General features: G+C 34.6%; 1 protein-coding gene across 1 annotated transcript in view; it reads right to left on the bottom strand.

Moving 5' to 3' along the window:
* Positions 1–20,872, bottom strand: part of XRN1 (5'-3' exoribonuclease 1) — a 111,749-nt gene that overhangs the window by 69,418 nt on the left and 21,459 nt on the right. The window contains exons 9-18 of the mRNA XM_020887136.2: positions 20,359–20,426; positions 19,903–20,040; positions 18,240–18,306; positions 17,921–18,026; positions 11,134–11,223; positions 9,080–9,236; positions 7,419–7,538; positions 1,779–1,948; positions 646–766; positions 463–561 (exon numbers count right to left, since the gene is read on the bottom strand). Coding sequence (XP_020742795.2) covers positions 463–561; positions 646–766; positions 1,779–1,948; positions 7,419–7,538; positions 9,080–9,236; positions 11,134–11,223; positions 17,921–18,026; positions 18,240–18,306; positions 19,903–20,040; positions 20,359–20,426 — 1,136 coding nt within the window. The remainder of the gene's footprint in view (positions 1–462; positions 562–645; positions 767–1,778; positions 1,949–7,418; positions 7,539–9,079; positions 9,237–11,133; positions 11,224–17,920; positions 18,027–18,239; positions 18,307–19,902; positions 20,041–20,358; positions 20,427–20,872) is intronic.

Here is a 20,872-nt window from a genome sequence, read left to right as displayed (position 1 = left end):
CTTCAGTCAGGTTTATCTATTCCTTCTCCTCAAATACATCACAGTTACTCTAAAAAAAGAAAAAGTATTAAAAATTTCAGACATACAAAAAGGTTAAAAAGATAATGTGTTAATATCACACTTACTTTTGACTATAATTTCCAACTCATGTTATTGTTTTCAACTGGCATACCCTTCCCCTCATTTTTCCTCTGTGATAATCTATTAGTACCCTGCTTAAGTTTATTCCCATCTATATATCTGTATTTAACTTAAATTCACACAGCTCATCTTTTCAAAATTCCTTCAGAATTTTTTGCTTATTATGTCACAATTATACACATCCTTTAATCTGTGTAAATGTTTCTTTACTCTATCCTTATTTCCTGTGAATTTCTGGAGTCCTACATGTTATACCACTTTGGCAAACACGTTGTAGCTAGAATACTTTTATGCATAATATACAATAAAGAAAATACTTACAAGCTCATCTGACTCAGCATTCACTAAGATTTCCAACATCATGTTTTCTCCACGACTGCTTTGCTGGAATACTTGAACCCCACTTTTCTTCAAAAAAAACTTTAAAAGAATTCATAGAATTTAATTTTTAATTACTTCACTTTCAATAAAGTAAAAAAAATTCTGAACTAAATAGCCACTGACTTTGTGTTTGATGTGTTTCAAAGTAGGAAATCCACAGAAATATAATGCCTTCTGGTCAACCTTGGTTATTTTGTTCTTGCTTATATCTATACGCCAAGCATCTAATGATATTATTTTATACCTGGAAAATAAATAAAGGCATTTGATTTAAAATTCATATGTTACAAGCAATCACAGTTTTTCAGCATCCCTTCAGTATTTTGCAAGAGTTATCCTTGCTTTTAAGCAGGAGAATAACAATTTGCCCTTTAAGACAAAGAAAATATACAGCAGCAGATTCTCCATTGTTACTAATTCAGACACAACCATGACTGTAACATACTGAGTGGAAATTTTCCCATTTATTTAAAAATACATATTATATATATGTATAAATATATAATATATATAAAATATATAAATTATACATGTATATATGACTTTTATACTAGAGGAATATATAACACATATTACAAATCTCTACATCCTCCATGTTCCAAAACCCAGAATGGAAAATGAACACTTTATAATGTCTATTTCATCTTTCTCTTTCAGAAAAGGAAAAATCATAACGGAGAGAAGTTTACTTTATCTGCAACTCAACTTCCATCTGTGTATTACTGCAGGGAAGATGAGAAAAGAGAAAAAATAAGGAAAACATTTTAATGAAGAAGAGAAAGAAGAAATGGACTGAAGTGGATTTGAGGCAAGAAAACAGAGGAGCTCTGTTATTTTTTGTTTTTCTTCTTTCCTGTTGGGTGGTTAGGGAATTTTTGTAAAAGGTAAAGTCATAGCATGTCAAATAATGCTGGGAGCAGACATTGGCAATGAAAACAAAAATTCACACATTTCTTGAGGAAGAGCAGAGATATACTCTGTGGGGAATGCCAGGGGCAGTAGGGTAGGGAACAACTTTAACAGAAGACAGAAATAGAGAAGCAGAATTGCACCAAAGCAGAGAACTGTAAACAACTGAGACAGACAGAGATGCTATGATCCTTGGAAAGTTGGATGTAATTCATTATCAGTTGCATACAAATGTCATAAATTATCTGTTAATTCTTGAAATAGATATTAAAAAGCTTTTTAAAAGTTAATTTTAATATTATTTTTTTTGCACTCTCTGTTTTTGAAGAATTACCACACAACATTACCTTGCACAGCATCGCTCTACAGGAGGAAACTTTTCTGGCCATGGAGAGGGGTAGGTGAACTCTGTGTCGCTGTCAAACCAGCACATTAGGCACTCACTATGTTGATTTCTTTTTCTCTCTTCTTTTTTGAGGGAGTGGTTACATGTCTCCATGGCTTCTAACAATCGCTTCTGAATATAAATATTGCAGAGAGGGGTCAAAAACATAAAAATTCTGTAATCTTAACACATAGAATGAATCTTTTCCCTCAAAAAACAAATTTACTATTTGTGCTCTTAAAAAGCAAAAATCTTAATAACATTATTCTTTTCAACTTAATTACATGAAAAACTGATGTGCTGTTCTTGTTTCTGAGGGCAATCGGATATTTCTTGTCACTACAAATTCCTCTGAAAATATTACTCCAACAGCAGCCACTAAAGTGTGGCTAAGAACAGCAGAGAATCAAAATTTTAAAATGAATTTATTATAATTCACTGCTCCTTAATCTCTCACATTGCAAATGTGCATTAATATAGAAATGTTCATCTTTATGATTATCTTTTATATTTAATGCAATTCCAATGAAAATCACAATGGTTTAAAGTATATTTTTCAAAGGAAAAATGATGTTAGTGTTCATACTGGAAGAATAAAGGTTGAGCTGCAAAGTTATCAAGAAGTTGTCTTATGAGGTCTTATCACTTTTTATAAAATTACCTATAAGCAAAACACTTAAGTATGGACACCACAAAAGACCCACAGACCAGAAGAACAAAATAAACAGTTAAAAAACAAATCCAAATATATGTCAAACATAATATTTCAGACACTTAAAATAATGTTTTTGTCCAGTTGGAAAAGAAAGCACACATATATTTCAATATCATACTATATACAAAACAAGTAGTAATGAGACAACAAAGTATTAGAAGAAAATCTAGAAAAGTATTGATAATTTTTTTTAAAGTATTGATAATTTGTAGTGAAAAATTCTTAAGTAAGGCAGAAAAAAGCCTAGCCACTTTAAGGAAAAAGACATTTTTAAGTAAAAGAAAATGTATGTGATAAAAGAGGTCATGAACAAATCAACAAGCAAATGCCACACTGGGAAAAAATATTCCTAGCATACAAAGAGCTGCTCAAAATTTAAAAAAAAAAAAAATGAGGGAAAGGATATAAACAGACAATTTATAAAAGGGAAAATGCAAAAGACAAACACACATAAAAATATATCAAATTAGGGATCATATAAAAATAAACTTGAATAATAATAAAATGGCATTCTTTATCATCAGTAGACTGGTCAAAATTAAACAGTAACATTCAGGACTAGAAAAGCAGAGAAGTAGGTACTCTCAAGTACTGATGGTGTGAATTAGACCAGTCTTTTTGAAAAAGAATCTGGTAAAATTAATTAAAACAAAAACCATACACTCCCATTAACCAAGCATTTCTGCTTTGGGGATTCTACCTTATAAAAATAAAACTACCAATACATAAGAATGTATTAACAAACAAAAAGAAAACATAAATACATAAGTACTTTTATCATAGCATTGTGTACAATAGCAAAAACATGAAGAGTTGTAAGAATTTGCAAAATCAGTATGGTGTGTTCCCATGTACTTTTCACCTAATGATAACATCTTACATACAGCCACAGTACATTATTAAAACCAGGAAACTGACACTGGTACACCATCATTACAGACTTATTAAGATTTCAATGTGCTTAGTAGCTCAGTTGTGTCCGACTCTTATGGACCCTACAGACTGTAGCCTGCCGGGTTCCTCTGTCCATGGGGATTCTCCAGGCAAGAGTACTGGAGTGGGTTGCCATGCCCTCCTCCAGGGGATCTTCCCAACCTAGGGATCGAACCCAGGACACCTGCATTGCAGGTGGATTCTTCACTGTCTGAGCTACCAGGGAAGCTCCAGATTTCACTAGTTTTTATATGTAAATACTGTGACGAGATGGCTGGATGGCATCTCCGACTCGATGGACATGAGTTTGAGTAAACTCTGGGAGTTGGTAATGGACAGTGAGGCCTGGCGTGCTGTGATTCATGGGGTCACAAAGAGTCAGAGACGACTGAGCGACTGAACTGAACTGAACTGTGTATGTAGAGCAGTATGGAATTTTTATCATACGTGCAGATTCATGTGTGTGCGCTCAGTCGCCGAGTGGTGTCTGACTCTTTGCGACACCTATAGACTGTAGCCTGCCAGGCTCCTATGTCCACAGGGTATTCTTCAGGCAACAATACTGGAGTGGGTTGCCATGCCTTACTCCAGGGGATCTTTCCAACTGAGGGATCGAACCCAGGTTTCCTACATTGCAGGCGGATTCTTTACCATCTGAGCCGCCAGGGAAACTTCATGTAACCACCCCTAAAACTGGAATACAGGACTGTCACATCATTGTAAAGAAACTCCTTCACATTATCCCTTTATATCCATACCCATATATCGCTCAGTCGTGTCCGACTCTTTGCGACCCCGTGGACTGTAGCCCACCAGGCTCCGCCATCCATGGGATTCTCTGGGCAAGAATACTGGAGTGGGTTGCTATTTCCTCCTCCAGGGGATCTTCCCGACCCAGGGATTGAATTCAGGTCTCCGGCATTGCAGGCAGACGCTTTAACCTCTGAGCCACCAGGGAGCCCTTATCCCTTTAGAGTCACACCCTATCCCCCAATGACCTGTTTTATATTATAATAATTTCATCATTTCAAACATATTACATAAATGGAACCTTCTAAGATTGACTTTTTCAGTCAAATGAACTTTTTCCCATCCGTTGTTTATAGTTCTTTTTATTGCTGAGTAGTATGCCATTATATGAATGTACTACAGGTTTTTTTTAATCCATTCACTCATTGAAAGATATCTGAATTTTTTTCCAGTTTGGAGTTATCACAAATAACTTGCTCTGGACAATAATGTACAGGTTTTTACCAAAATATATAGCCAGCTGTTTCAGTACCAATTGTTAAAAAGCTTTTTCTTTACCTATTGAATAGCTCTGATGTCTTAATTGAAAATTTATTAACTGGACAAGTATAGATCTAGGTTGTTTGGCCTCTATTCTGTTTCACTGATCTATGTCTATTATGATGTAGGAAACATACTTCCTTGATTACTTTAGCCTAATGGTAAGTCATGAAATCAGATAATGAAAGTCTTTCAGTATTGTTCTTCTTACAGATTGTTTTGGCTACTCTAGATACTTTGCAGTTTCATCAAAACTTTAAAACTGGACTTTTGATTTTTATACAAAAATTTGCTGCATTTTTGCTGGGATTATGTTGAGCCCAAAGATCAATATGGGAAGAGGTTATGTCTTAACAATATTAAATCTTCTATTCCCTGAACATGGTATATTCTTCCATTTATTTAGGTCTCCATAACTCAACACTATTTGCAGTTTTCAGTGTGCATGCTGTTAAATTTATAAATGTGTATTTTATATTTCTTAATGCTACTGAAAGTAAAAGTCTTTTTATTTAAAAAATTTATATTTTCCAATTTTTTGTTGCTAGTATATACAAACATAATTGAATTTTGACCTTGCTAAATTTACTTATTGTTAATACTATCTTTTTGAAGATTCCTTAGAATTTTCTATTTTTGTAGTAATGCTATGTGCATATAAAAACAATTTTTCTTCTTCCTTTCTAATCTACATGCCTTTATTTCTTTCCCTTGACTTAATACAGTGGACTCCTAGTACGGTATTAGAAAGAATTGATTAGAATAAACATCCTTGTCTTAAACTTGATTTTACAAAGAAAACATTCAAAATTTTACTATTAAGTATGCTGTTAGCAGTGCACGCGTGTGTGCTAAATCACTTCAGTTGCGTCTGACTCTTTGTGACCCTATGGACTGTAGCCCACCAGGTTCCTTTCTCCATGGGTTTTTTTCTTTCTCCATGGGTTTTTAAAGCATGCATTTGGTTTTGACTTCCCTGGTGGCTCAGACAGTAAAAGCATCTGCCTACAATGAGGGAGACCCGGATTTGATCCCTGGGTCGGGAAGATTACCTGGAGAAGGAAATGGCAACCCACTCCAGTACTCTTGCCTGGAAAATCCCAAGGATGGAGGAGCCTGGTAGGCTACAGTCCATGGGGTCGCAAAGAGTCAGACACAACTGAGCGACTTCACTTATTTGGTTGAGGACGTTTCCTCTTATTTCTAGTAGTTGAGCATTTCTATTAAAATTGGATGTTGAATACTCAAATGTGGTAAATCACATTGAAAACCAACACTGTATTTCTAAAATAAATCTCATTTGGTTAGGAATATTATCCTTCTATATTACTGGATCCCACCTGGCTTGACTTTGTTAAAAGTTTTCCATCTACTTTAGGAGGGATATTATCAAGTAATTTTCTTTTCTTGCAGTATCATTGACTATTATGCTGGCCTAATATGATATATTGGGAAGTGATTATTTCTCTTCTATGTTCTCAAAGTTTGTATAAAATTGGTATTATTTCTTTCATGAAGGCTTACCAGAATTCACAAGTCAAGACATCTGAGCCTAGAATTTTTCTCTGTGAGATGATTTAAAATTATGAATTTAATGTCTTTAAAAGATATAGGATTACTTAGATTTTTATGTTTTTTTTTTCTGTCAGTTTTGTTGAATCGTGTTTAAAGAACCGTGTTCACTTCATTTAGGTTGTTAAATTTGTTGGCATAAAATAGTTCACATTACACCTTATTGATTTTTTTCATAACTATAGGATTTATAGGACACCTCTTCTTTCATTCTAAATTTATGTGTTCTCCCCTGGTGCTCTAGTTTTTTTAAAGCCTTTTTTGATATGTCTTTCTAGGATTTATCAATTTTATTAATCTTTCAAGAGGATCAACTTTTGGTTTCATTGATTTTTCTCTATTGTTTGTTCAGTTTCCATGGATTTCTGCTCCTGTCTTTTTGTTTTCTTCATTCTGCTTAGTTTGGATTTAAATTGCTCTTGTTTTTCTAGCTTCTTATGGTAGGAAGTTTAATTTACTTCAAAATATTTTCTTGTTTAGTATAAGCATCTAGAACCTTAAGTTTCCCTTTTAGGCCTTGCTTTAGTTTTATCACAGAGATTATGATATGTGTTCTCATATCATTCATATAAAACATTTCAAATATTCCTTTAAGTTTCTTTAATATATGGATTATTTAGAAGTGTGTTATTTGATTTTTAAATTTTTATAAATTTTCAGAGATTTGTTGCTGATTTTTAACTTAATTCTATGTGGTCAGAGAACATTCACCTTATGATTTCACCCTTTTAAATTTACTGAGATATTTTTATGCCTTACCAAATAATCTTGGTGAACAGTCTTTCACTTAAAAATGTGTATTCCTTAGTTGCTGGGTATACTGTCCTACAAATATTAATGAGGTTAAGTAGGTTTAGAGTGTTATTTAAGTCTTTGATCTTTGGTAATACTCTGTTCTGAAGCCTACTTGGTCTAATATTAGTAAAGCAATGCCAGCTTCGCTATAATTAGCATACACAGACATTTTGATGCACAGAACAAAGATGAGAATAGTTAAAACTCATGAACACAAATGGTGATTAAAATCCACTGCTCATTCATTTATGTGAAGTAATCTCTACAAGTATATATATAACCATTTCATGTACTGACCTCATCAATAAAAGGTATTAGTACCACAGCTTCCCATTCCTGTTGTTTCCCATTTAGGTCAGTTTTAAAATCAGGTGGATAATATTCTATAATTGGCGAGTCTTCACTGGTCATCAAATGCTGTGAAAACATAAAATAGTGTAATAGAAATGTAAGAACTAATATCAATGTAGCTTTTTGTTAATATATTTATAATATTTGTTTACCTATTACAATTTAAAATTTCTAAGCAAGGCAAAAGTAAGTTTTCACATCTTAGATATGTTATAGTATACTTGTTATATTTTGATTTTCAAATATGAGACTTCTAATTTCACTGCCACTCATCACTTTCTCGTTCCACTAAGCTAGTTATATAGCCAAACTATCCTTACTCTGAATTTTATCATTTCTATCTTCTATAGTCTTTTCACTCTACAAGGCTCATCTAAATTCTGTTTTTCCATTCAGATTTCAGTTCATTTCACACACTCCATTTTTAATCTTAGACAATTTATTTTCATGTCATAATCAACTAATTTTATTAAGTTATATAACTGTCATCTAAGATAATTTAAAAAGAAAAAGAAGTCCAAAAATACAAGAATCTCCTTACCACCAGTAGCAAAGATAGAAAGCCCAATAAGACATGTTTTTATTAGAGATTTTATAACAGAAGTAGATAAAGAAACCTAAAGATATCCTCTAGGAAATGAATATAGAAGATCATGACATAAAAATTTTTAAAGAAATAAAAGCATATTTCTCACAGTAATATTCAAAACAAAATAGTCAGTATGTCATGGGTACAGAAGAATCAAAACAATATGTGGCTATAAAAACCTGCATGGCTATATTAGTCCTGAGTGGTTGAGTATCAATTCTTAATGTACTGAAGGTAGGAAAAAAAGCATCAAAGAAACTAAAGGAAGGAAGGCCATGGGCCAGGATGAAGGACAGGTTAAGTTTCAGAAAGATTTAGAAGGAAGCTGGACACTGTTCAAACAGCGAAGGTATGTGGTATGTATATATTTATGTGTGTCTATTTCAATTCCTGGCACCAGACCACAGAATTAGAACAGATTGATGCTCTAGCAGAACTAAACTGAAGTTTACCCTCAAAATCAGTTTAGTACGCTTAGTGTAATTTTGGTGACCCAATCACCCCTGAAACAGCTTTCTCCTGTTATAGGAAGTACGTTAATCAGAGAGAAGTTTTTTATTCCATAATTTGATAAATGAAATTCTTAAAATCAAAATATAAATGGAAGTAGCAATTTTGTTGAGATAAACAACTTATTAGAATCATCCATATTCTAATAGGTAAAGGGTAAAAGAGAACAGAAACGAAATCTGTAATATCTGGACAGAGTAGACGGCTTTAGATTTTGCCAAGCTCAATTTACTTTCATCAGTGCAGAGACAAACTGGAGATGTGCTTAAAGATACTGAAAACAAAGAAGCCATGCTTTGAATGGTTTATGAAATGTGTTTGCATTTTTAAAACAAAGTTAACTTTAAATTAAGGAATTACTTTTCAAGAGACTTAAGGAATACTATATTTGAAACTGAAAATAAATATATTTAGCTATTAAAGAAATTTGGGTATGATGTTTCTAGGTTTGGAGGAGGAACTCCTAAATATTAAAAAGAACACAAATACATTTAATTCTAAAACCCACCTGGTAGCATGCAGGGAGTAAATTTTTGCTAGCTGCTGGAAGTACAGCAAGAAGTTGTTCAAATGGCTTAAAAGGTTTTCCCAGTTCAAAATGGATTTTGAGTGTACTGATGTTGCGGATATCAGACAGGAAAGGTGCATAATGGTACGGATAAAACCTGTAAGACAAAACTGAGCTCTAAACAATTGGCAAACTTTATGAAACAGATCAATAGTTAGTATATACTTTTCAATATTCTATTTTAGCAGCTGTGCCTCTGTGCGTGTGTTCAAGTCGTGTCCACAAACAGCAATAATTCTAAAGAAAAAAAATCACTCATAATTATGCCACATGAATACAAGAAATCAGCAATGTTGAAAAATGTAGATTATTTGATGACAACAAGTATTTTATTTCCTTAATTTTTAAAGTGCAGTTTGTATTTCAAAAATGTAGACGTATGTAATTGAAGGGTATATATATTAATAACACATATAAAGAATTTATTTTTTATATAAATAATACAATTACTCCAGTTTCAGAAGTATTGAGTGTGAATCTTCCAAACAATAGATTCTCAGAATGAACTGAGGCAGTCAGAAGACATTCAGTTACTTCATGTGGGCCTGAGCTTCTCTCATGAAGGCACAGGGAAGTCTGAGCTCATATGGTTGTACTAGTCAGCTCTAACAGTCATCATCTTTGAATTAGCGTGTATACATATATATTGTGTTTGTGATAAGGATTAAACCATCTGTCAATCATGCACACTAACTTTTTGTTTTTAAAATCTTCCCATATTTAACATGAAGAAATATTTTTAGAAATTTCAAACATATAATGTTTTTTCATTTTTTTTGTTAAAAATTAAAATTTTTTAAAAAGCCAGTTATCCTAAACATATAATTTTTTTTAAATTTAAAAATAATTTCAATGTTCTTAATGTCTGACTAAAAACACCAAAATAAAAGCCAACAAAATAATTTTATATTCCACAATTATGGCATACTTCAAAAGAATGGGAAAGTTTAGGAGGCAGAGTGGCATGTAGAACAATAGACTTTGGAAATCAGATAGGCATGTGCTTGAATACTGGTGTGTGACACTGGAAAGGTTATTTAATCCTCTGAGCCTCATCTATCAAAAGCAGAAAACAATAGTTACTTTAAACAGCTTTGAGGACTATATGAGCACATGCTTTACAAGTGCTTGGCCTCAATGCCTGGTAATATAATAGGTATAACTTACACTCACTCTCTTAAAAAATGGCAAATCAAGGATATTTTTTGTCACTAGAGTGCTCTTCAGAGATGCCCCGAGAATCCTGTTAGTTATTGCAGATATTTTTTTAAAGGCTATTAGTAAGCAAAATTCTATTAATAATTAATGCCACATTATTCTGCACTGATATGTTTTGCTGTTGGTGCTTTAAAACAGAACCTAGAAGATGCTCTGAAAACAAAACAAAACAAGCTATCTCATCACTTAAAAGTGTCTATTTTTCCCTGTATCATTTTTTGACTTGTTTTCTATTTCAGTGGATGGTTTGGAAATGTAGATGGAACTTGCTGGAATAGGAAACATGAGATAAATAGAGAATTATTACTATTCCAGGAGAAGTAAATTCTTTTCTCCTTTCTTCATTACCCTTCCCAGTCTAACATTCATATAATTCATTCTTCATTACTCCTAACAGAAAAAATTTTCAAACACATAAAGATGTAGAGAAGAATATAACAAACAATCCCACTTAACCATCACTCAGACCCAGTAACTGTCAAGACTTTGTGACACTTCATTCATTATGATAGAAAATTTAAATCCTTAGATTAACAGAGAGCTTTTTATTATGGGCCATCTACTACAACTGGAAGTATCTTTGTTATAAAAGGATCTTTTTAAAATATTACAATACTAAAAAAGATTCTTTTTCCTTTAAACTTGGTTATATGTACTTTTAAAAAAATATTAATCATATCATAAATAGAAGTAAAAAGGAGAGATTATCAAATGAGCTTACAGTAGAATGAGCCATTATAAAATACAAAACTTTATTTTGGTTTTTATTCCCTCACCAGCTCCAGGACTGAACGCCATGATAGTAATAGTGCAAAATCCACTGTATTGCCTGAACATAACATGCAGCTTGATCAGCCAGAAAGTCACTGAAAACAGAAAAGAATATTTTCATTTTAACATTATTTCCTGAAGACAGGCCACTGTGTTTAAAACATGATATCTCCTAATATCACATTCTGCCTCACACATTTTATTTAATCAATGAATAAGCCAAAAACTGCAATCAGAAAAAACTCTATTATTGTAAAAAATTCTATCATACCAGATTAAAAATTTGCCTTATAGTTTTCCTAAACCAACTATTTGATTACTTAAACCTGCTGTGCACACTTACAGTCAATGTACTATATCTTTGGTATCAAGTTTGAAGGTTTAATGAAGCTTTCTAAACAGTGGCACTACCACTTTCTTAAATATTCAGGGTGTGATGGAAAACAAAGATGGAAATCTTATTTGGGAGGATGCCTGAGTGAATCACAGGAGGAAATCAGGAAGATCTTAAAATCTGGTTATAGCAGCTAGAACATATTTTGAAAAGTGTTAAATTCACTGAATAATATTCCCTTTAATGTCTTTTTCTCAAAAAACTATCATTTAAGGTAAAATAATCACACACACACACAGCAAAAAAAGAGCACCCTGAGGACTTCCCCGGTGGTACAGTGGCCAGGAGTCTGCCTCCTAATGAAGGGCACAAGAGACTGATACTTGGTCTGGGAAGATCAAGGCTATGGTTTTTCCAGTGATCATGTATGGATGTGAGAGTTGGACTATAAAGAAAGCTGAGCACTGAAGAATTGATGCTTTTGAACTGTGGTGTTGGAGAAGACTCGAGAGTCCCTTGGACTGCAAGGAGATCCAACCAGTCCATCCTAAAGATTAATTCTGGGTGTTCATTGGAAGGACTGATGTTGAAGCTGAAACTCCAATACTTTGGCCACCTGATATGAAGAACTGACTCATTTGAAAAGATCCTGATGCTGGGAATGATTGAGGGCAGGAGCAGAAGGGAACGACAGAGGATGAGATGGTTGGATGACATCACTGACTCAATGGATATGAGTTTGGGTAGGCTCCGGGAGTTGGTGATGGACAGAGAGGCCTGGCCTGCTGCAGTTCATGGGGTTGCAAAGAGTCAGACACGACTGAGTGACTGAACTGAACTGAACTGAAATGGGAAGATCCCACAGGCTGTGAAGCAACTAAGCCTGTAAGCCACAACTATTGAAGCCTGCAAGCCCAAGCCTGTGCTCCACAAGAGAAGCCACCACAATGAGAAGCCTGTGCACTGAGATGAAGAGTAGCCCCCGCTTGCTGCAACTAGAGAAAGCCCATGATCAGCAACAAAGAGTCAGAGCAAACAAGAATAAAATTAATTAATTAAAAAATGAGCACCCTAGGTAAACCCCAAAGTGGCTATAAAACTTGTTAGTGTTTGTTACCAAAATTCAGGTGGAGGTTTACCATCTGAGCCAACAGGGAGGCCCTCAGGCAGATATTTCTAAGTGAAATTGTAGATCTACATATTTCTGGAAGTTATATTTTTTAAAATGAAATGAATGACTCCTATTATAAAAGAAATGTTTCATTATTGAAAACTGAGACAATGATGAAAAGCGTTTTTATTACCTTATAGTAATCACTGACATTTTGGTATGTTTTTCTCAGTCTTTTTATCCCCAAGTTTTTCCTTTTTAAATATAAATGACAGTATACTGTGTACATGATTTTGTATCCTCTTTTAAAATTTATATTTAATAATTTACTGAAAGTATCTTTCTAAATTTTTATTAACTTTTCGTAACTACCAGTTTAACAGTTCTATATATTCTGGAAGCACTAGAGATGGCAGAGATAGTGACTGTAATGAGGAGGAAGTGGAGACAATTATGATGAACCTTCTCACTGGACACGTATATTGTTTCTAATTTTTTACTATTTAAAAAAATTCCCTTGTGTATAAAGATCATCTGTGTCTAAGTTTATATTTTTATGATAGATTAACAATTAGAATTATTGGGTCAAAGGCTTTTAGATACATACTTTCCAAAATATTTTTTAAAAATAATTTCTATTTATTTATTTTTGGCTGTGCTGGATCTTCACTGCTGTTCAGGCTTTTCTCTAGTTGCAGTGTGTGGGCTTTTCATTGCAGTGGCTTCTCTTTTTACAGAGAATGGCTCAGCAGTTGCGGTTCCCGGGCTCTAGAGGACAGGCTCGAGAGCTGTGGTGCACGGACTGAGTTGCTCTGCAGCACATGGGAACTTCCCAGATCAGGGATCAGACTCGTGTCCCATGCATGGGCAGGTGGACTCTACCACTGAGCCACCAGCGAAGCTCTCCAAAATAATTTTGCCTACTTATATTTCCATCAGAAATCAAAGGAAGAAATCTACCACCACTCCTGGACCAACACTGAATATAACAACTTAAAAAGATTTGCTTATTTGCTAGGTAAACAAACAGTATCTCATTTTCATAACCTCATATTTTAACATATAAAAAGAAAAGGAAATAAAACAGAAGCGTAGTCCCCTAGCAAATCAAGCATTTAATTGCAGCTACTATATTTCTCTATGATATAATCAAGGAAATATAAGAACTAAGGAATAAAGAATTAAATGCATAACTGTTATAAATATTTTATTTCTAAGTCTCAAAAGTCCTACTTGCTAATGATATCTGAGAAAATTTCAAATGACCTCATAGCTGTACTATAATTTCTTTATCTCTAGCTACCAGAGATAAGTATGAATACACAGGCCTTACACAAAGACTATGTCTAGACTAGATGACAGCCTGAGTAAATGGAGCAACACGGAAATCTTGGGTCTTTCCTTGGGCAGCTCTAGGAAAGATTCTTAGTATTTTATTTTTTTAAAAAGTAAAAATAATAGTATAGAAAATATCTAAGTATAGTGTATATAATAAGGGTACAAAGAATTTTATGAAACTTTATTTCACTGACAGAAAAACAGCCTCATTTCATGGTTAAAGATGGGCTCCGGAGCCAGATTGCCTGTTACTTATAGTCTGGCTTTGCCACTCATTACCTTTGCATATAACCTGGAGCAAATCACTTAAATCTCTCTATTCCTTAACTTCCTCTATTTTAAAATAATAATAATTCTACTTATCTTAAAAAACTGTTGTGAGAATTACAATTTAACATTTTCACATTATTACATATATTTATGTATGCTTATATTTTTAAATTATAAATGAGTTAATATTTTTTAAATGTTTAGGATAGTGCCTGGCACTAGACCAATAGTCAATATCGAGATCAGACTGATTATGTTCTTTGCAGCCAAAGATGGAGAAGCTCTATACAGTAAGCAAACACAAAACCTGGAGCTGACTGTGGCTCAGATCATGAGCTCCTGAGTGCAAAATTCAGGCTTAAACTGAAGACAGTAGGGAAAACCACTAGGCCATTCAGGTACGACCTAAATCAAATCCCTTATGATCATACAGTGGCAGTGACAAATAGATTCAAGGGATTACATCTGAAAGAGTGCCTGAAGAACTATGGACAGAGGTTTATAACACTGTACAGGAGGCAGTGACTGAAAGCATCCCAAAGAAAAAGAAACGTAAAAAGGCAAGCTGGTTGGTTGAGGAGGCTTTACAAATAACTGAGGAAAGAAGAAAAGCAAAAGGCAAGAGAGAATGGGAAAGATATACCCAATAGAATGCAGAAGTCCAGAGAACAGCAAGTAGAGATAAGTAAATGAACAATGCATAGAAACAGAAGAAAACAACAGAATGGGAAGGATGAGATCTATTCAAGAAAACTGGAGATACCAAGGGGACATTTCATGTAAGAGGGGCATGATATAGGACAGAAATGGTAAGGTCCTAACAGAAGTAGAAGAGATTAAGAGATGGCAAGAATACACAGAGGAACTATACAAAAAAGGTCTTAATAACCCTGATAACCATGATTGTGTAGTCACTCAACTAGAGGCAGCCATCCTGGAGTGTGAAGTCAAGTGGGCCTTAAGAAGCATTACTACAAACAATGCTAGTGGAGGTGATGGAATTCCAGCTGAACTATTTCAAATCCTAAAAGATGATGCTATGAAAGTGCTGCACTCAGCATGTCAGCAAATCTGGAAAACTCAGCAGTGGCCACAAGACTGGAAAATGTCAGTTTTCATTCCAATCCCAAGGAAGAGCAATGCCAAAGAATGCTCCAATGACCAGATAATTGTGCTCATTTCACAAGCTAGCAAGGTTATGCTCAAAATCCTTTAAGTGAGGCTTTAGTATACATGAACGGAGAACATCTAGATGTACAAGTTGGGTTTCAAAGATGCAGAGGAACCAGCGATCAAATTGCCAACATTTGTTGGATCATGGAGAAAGCAAAGGAATTCCAGAAAATCATCTGCTTCGTTGACTACGTGAAAGCCTTTGATTGTATGGATCACAACAAGCTGTGGAAAATTCTTAAAGAGATGGGAGTACCAGACCACCTTACCTGTTTCCTGAGAAACCTGTATGCAGGTCAAGAATCAACAATTAGAACTGGACATGGAACAACAGACTGGTTCAAAATTGGGAAAGCAGTATGACAAGGCTGTATATTGTCATCCTGCTTATTTATCTTACATGCAGAGTTCAGTTCAGTTCAGTTCAGTTCAGTTCAGTTGCTCAGTCGTGTCGGATTCTTTGCGACCCCATGAATCGTAGCACGCCAGGCCTTCCTGTCCATCACCAACTCCAGGAATTTACCCAAACTCATGTCCATCAAGTCGGTGATGCCATCCAGCCATCTCATCCTCTGTTGTCCCCTTCTCCTCCTGTCCCCAATCCCTCCCAGCATCAGGATCTTTTCCAATGAGTCAACTCTTCGCATGAGGTGGCCAAAGTACTGGAATTTCAGCTTCAACATCAGTCCTTCCAATGAACACCCAGGACTGATCTCCTTTAGGATGGACTGCTTGGATCTCCTTGCAGTCCAACGGACTCTCAAGAGGCTTCTCCAACAACACAGTTCAAAAGCATCAATTTTTCAGCGCTCAGCTTTCTTTACAGTCTAACTCTCACATCCATACATGACCACTGGAAAAACCATAGCCTTGACTAGATGGACCTTTGTTGGCAAAGTAATGTTTCTGCTTTTTAATATGCTATCTAGGTTGGTCATAACTTTCCTTCCAAGGAGTAAGTGTCTTTTAATTTCATGGCTGCAATCACCATCTGCAGTAATTTTGGAGCCCCCCAAAATTAAGTCTAACACTATTTCCACTGTTTCGCCATCTATTTCCCATGAAGTGATGGGACCAGATGCCATGATCTTAGTTTTCTGAATGTTGAGCAGAGTACATCATGTGAAATGCCAGGCTGGATGAATCACAAGCTGGAATCAAGACGGCCAGGAGAAATATCAGCGGCCTCAAATATGCAGATGACCCCACCCTTATGGCAGAAAGCAAAGGGGAACTAAAGAGCCTCTTGAGGAGATGAAAGAGGAGAGTAAAAAGCTGGCTTATAACTCAACATTCAAAAAACTAAGACCATGGCGTCTGGTCCCATTACTTCAAGGCAAATAAGGGAAAAAAAGGAAGCAGTTACAGATTTTATTTTCTTAGGCTTCAAGATCACTGCAGACAGTGACTATAGATATGAAATTAAAAGATGCTTGCTCCTTGGAAGAAAAGCTATGCAAACCTAGACAGTGTTATTAAAAAGCAGAGACATCACTTTGCCAATAAAAATCCGTATAGTCAAAGCTATGGCTTTCCTGTAGTCATGTATGGATGTGAGATTTGGACCATAAAGATGGCTGAGCGCTAAAGAACTGATGCTTTCTAACTGAGGTGTTGGAGAAGACTCTTGAGGGTCTTGAGAGTCCCTTGGACTGCAAGGAGATCCAAGCAGTCAATCCTAAAAGAAATCAGTCCTGAATATTCATTGGAAGGACTGATGCAGAAGCTGAAGCTCCAATACTGTGGCCATCTGATGTAAAGAGCTGACTCACTGGAAAAGACCCTGATGCTGGTAAAGACTAAAGGCAGGAGGAGAAGGGGACAACAGAGTTTGAGATGGTTGGATGGCATCACTGACTCTATGGACCTGAGTTTGAGCAAGCTCCGGGAGTTGGTGATGGACAGGGAAGTCTGTTGTCCTGCAGTCCACCGGGTTGCAAAGAGTTGGACACAACTGAGTGACTGAATTGAACTGAACTGTTATAGAGGGCTGTAGTTCAGAATGTGAGCCACCATTTTAGAGGTCAAGCTGTTAAGGAACTTTTATACTAGTTCCTAACCTGAGGCTGAGCCAGGTAGCCTTTGAGATAAGTGTAATGTGAGCTTTAGAAGAAATGAAGCAAAACACTAACCATTTTCTATCTGGCAATTTTTATCATAGGCATACAGTTGAGACTTGAACAATGCAGAAGTTAGGGACGCCAACCCTCTTGCAGTAGAAAATCCACTCATAACTTTAGATAGCTCTCTGTATCTGCAGTTCCACATCTATGGATTCAACCAACTGGGAAAAAATGTAGTACTGTATTAAGTCTTCACTAAAAACAATCCACATGTAAGTGGACCTATACAGATCAAGCCCATGTTATTCAAGGGTATACTGCATAATACATGCCAATGAATATTATCTTCTCCAAAACCATAGTAGTTGAAAGGTCTACAATAATTTGCGAAACAAAAAATCCTTTCTTCCCATTACCATAACCATCAAAATCATGCTGTTTTCTGTAGAACTGCAAAGTCTACTTTTTCCTACTTTAAAGTAAAAGCAATGGCAAGAACATACTCAGAAACTACGTCAACTCCCATCTTTGTCATGTAATATGTTCTTTTATATTGCCTAAACTCGGTTTCAAATAGGTCATCATCTTCCATCTCTTCTTCTAAATTACCTGGAAAAAAGATAAACAGACAGTGGCTGACAATTATGAACATTCCACTTTTCCATTTAATGCTCTGATAAATACATGTCATAGTAGATGTTTATAAACTATCACAGAAATCTGTTTCATCCAATATTACTGAATTAGTCCTAATAATGGAATATAATAACTATTCTGTCAAAAAAAATAACATATATTAAAATACAGTTTGTACTCACTCACCCTTAGAAGTTACCACTTCTTCTCCATTTTTGTCTAAAGCAGCCCAACACATGGAATTTTCCTGGCCCTATTAAAAATTATAAATCAATATAAAAGCAAAATATACTTCAAGATGAGACATTTAACAGAAAGATCTACAAAATATTAAAGATAACTGAATGATCTTTAAGTGACATACTGTAAAAGTTTATTTTAAAAATAATCCTCAAATGCTGTGTAAATGTTTTTGGTTTTATATCACTTGTTTCCTGAAGCTAAAATCTTTATTATTACAACTAAACATTTAGGCCCCTCAATGATAAGTAACAATGCTCACCAATACAAAAGAAAAATATATTATGTAAGTTTTCTAAGAAAAAAACATTTCAAAAACATTTCATTTACTTAGAGAAAAGTACACAATCAATATCAAATCCTTTCAACTTCAGCATTTTTATATGTCAAATTCTGCGCTACTGTTAACAAGAAACAATCTGTTTATAACTGAGTCCAATAATTACAACTATAACCTATTTTTTATATCTCTGGTTCCCATCGTTCCTATAACTCTACCCTCCACTTCTATTTTCTTCCACACAACTCATCTGCTTTTCTAAAGTTCTTCCATTTCATCACATTGTTCATATCCTGCCCATCTATTTTTCCACTCTTCTGATTTCATCCTTTCTCTTCTCTATTTTCTGATTGCCTACCAAGTGCCAGTGACTTTCACTAGTTCTTCCAATCTAGGGTCTCTGCCAATTTTCTTGTCTGGGCTGTTTCTCCAGTTTCTTTGTTTTACCTGTGTCTCTAAAGTTAACTACCTACCCCCAGACGACCTGTGAAGTTTAAGGAATGAGCTGAGGTGGGTGGAGCCAGGATTTAAGTTTGGAGTAAACGTCCCCCAGAAGTTGCAGAGCCTGTTTTATTAAGATAAAAAACAGAGTAGAATGCAGACTGCTGCTAAGTTCCACAGAGGAAAAGCTAAGCAGTTAGAAAGACTACACTAAGATCAGGATAGCTGCCCTTTCTGGAGTAAGAGCTATAGGCTTGAACTTAAATAGAAGCAATACAGCAAAGAGACTGCAGGAAGCTCAACAATTTCATGAGAATCCAATAACTATGGACTGGCTGAGGAAAATTTCAGAAGAGGTTTATTTTCCAAGCTAACACACATAAGACATTCTTTATGGCTTATAAAAGGTGGTTTTACAGGGTATTAGCATATTCTAAGTGGCTCTATTATTCATTTATCAAGCACCTAACATTTACCATATATTATGACACTGTATTTTATATATGATTTTATATATAAATTATTTCTAGAGAAAAATAAGTGATCTTATAACATTAAATGCTATTATAAATATCCACATTTTTAAAGAGATAACTAATTTTCTGGGTTCTTAGAAATGTCTCTACACTTATTAATAGAATGGAAGAACAAAGAAAATGCAATGCTTTCCAATGGCAAAAATAAACTGCTTTTCAAAGATCAGATTTAAATGATGGTATCTAATACAGAAAAAGAAACCAAACAATTTTTAAAATGAACATAAAGGAAAAGAGGAAATGAAACCAAAATGAGGAACCCCAAAATTATAAGAAAGAAAATGAGAAACAAGGAATATCAGTTTTACCTTTACAGGTAAAAAAATGAAAGGACACCTAAAAAAATGGACACCTTTGATTTTTTCTTTTCCTTGAAGTTCTTGGCTTCTTCTGCTGCAACACCTGCTGCTTCATTGAGGTACTTGTTACCAACTTTGCTTTCAAACCACTTTAGGTCCACAAAAACTTCACTGAAGTGTTCTCGATCAAACTATACAGAAACATTTAAATTTATTTTAAAATAACAAGTATGTCTAGAAGAAAATAAAACGAACTTTTAACAATGATTGCTTCTAGGGCATAGGAAACCAGAAGATATTACTTTTGATGCATATAGGGGCTTTATTTACTACTCTGAAAACTAAAAATAAAAAGCGAGTAGAAATAAAAATAATTTAGATGAAATTATTTATACAAAATAACCAACTGAGTAGAACTATAAAAATTTTTTCTTCTGGTATTATGTAATTGGTTACTGACCATTTATAGCCACCCTGGGACAGAAAAACAAAAACTTATAGTTACTTACATCTGATAGTTTCACAAGGTATTTCTCAAATCGAGGTAAGTTGAGATGCCCACTTTCATTAATATAACCTAAACGGAACAAAAAATGAATTTGCACTAAATGCTGACATTAAAAAAAAATAATTTTATAAACTCTTTTTTTACAAAACGTTGAGTTTCAATTAATCAAGAAAAAACACTCAGTGTTGGACCATATATATAAGTGACCCTAGTTTCTACAGACTTGATGTTACTGTAATACACAATATGTAAGAATTGAAGCAAAATAGAAAAAGTTTCAGGTTTACATAATAAGAATCCTCCCAAATTTCCAAACACTGGGGTGACAGTTAATTAAATTAAGTAAAGTTCTAGAATTGAGGTCACTTATTTGATATGGTAGCTTAAGAAGAAAAAGACAAATATCCTGCTACTCGATTGATTGATTGATTCACTGTATGGTTTGCAAGATCTTATTTCCCTGGCCAGAGACTGAACCTGTGCCTTTGACAGTGTATGTGTGGCGTCCTAACCAC

The sequence above is a fragment of the Odocoileus virginianus genome, chromosome 4, assembly GCF_023699985.2.
Source record: "Odocoileus virginianus isolate 20LAN1187 ecotype Illinois chromosome 4, Ovbor_1.2, whole genome shotgun sequence".
NCBI classification, from domain to species: domain Eukaryota; kingdom Metazoa; phylum Chordata; class Mammalia; order Artiodactyla; family Cervidae; genus Odocoileus; species Odocoileus virginianus.
Note: the sequence above shows the minus strand (reverse complement) of the source record. Positions and strands in the feature narration are given on the sequence as shown.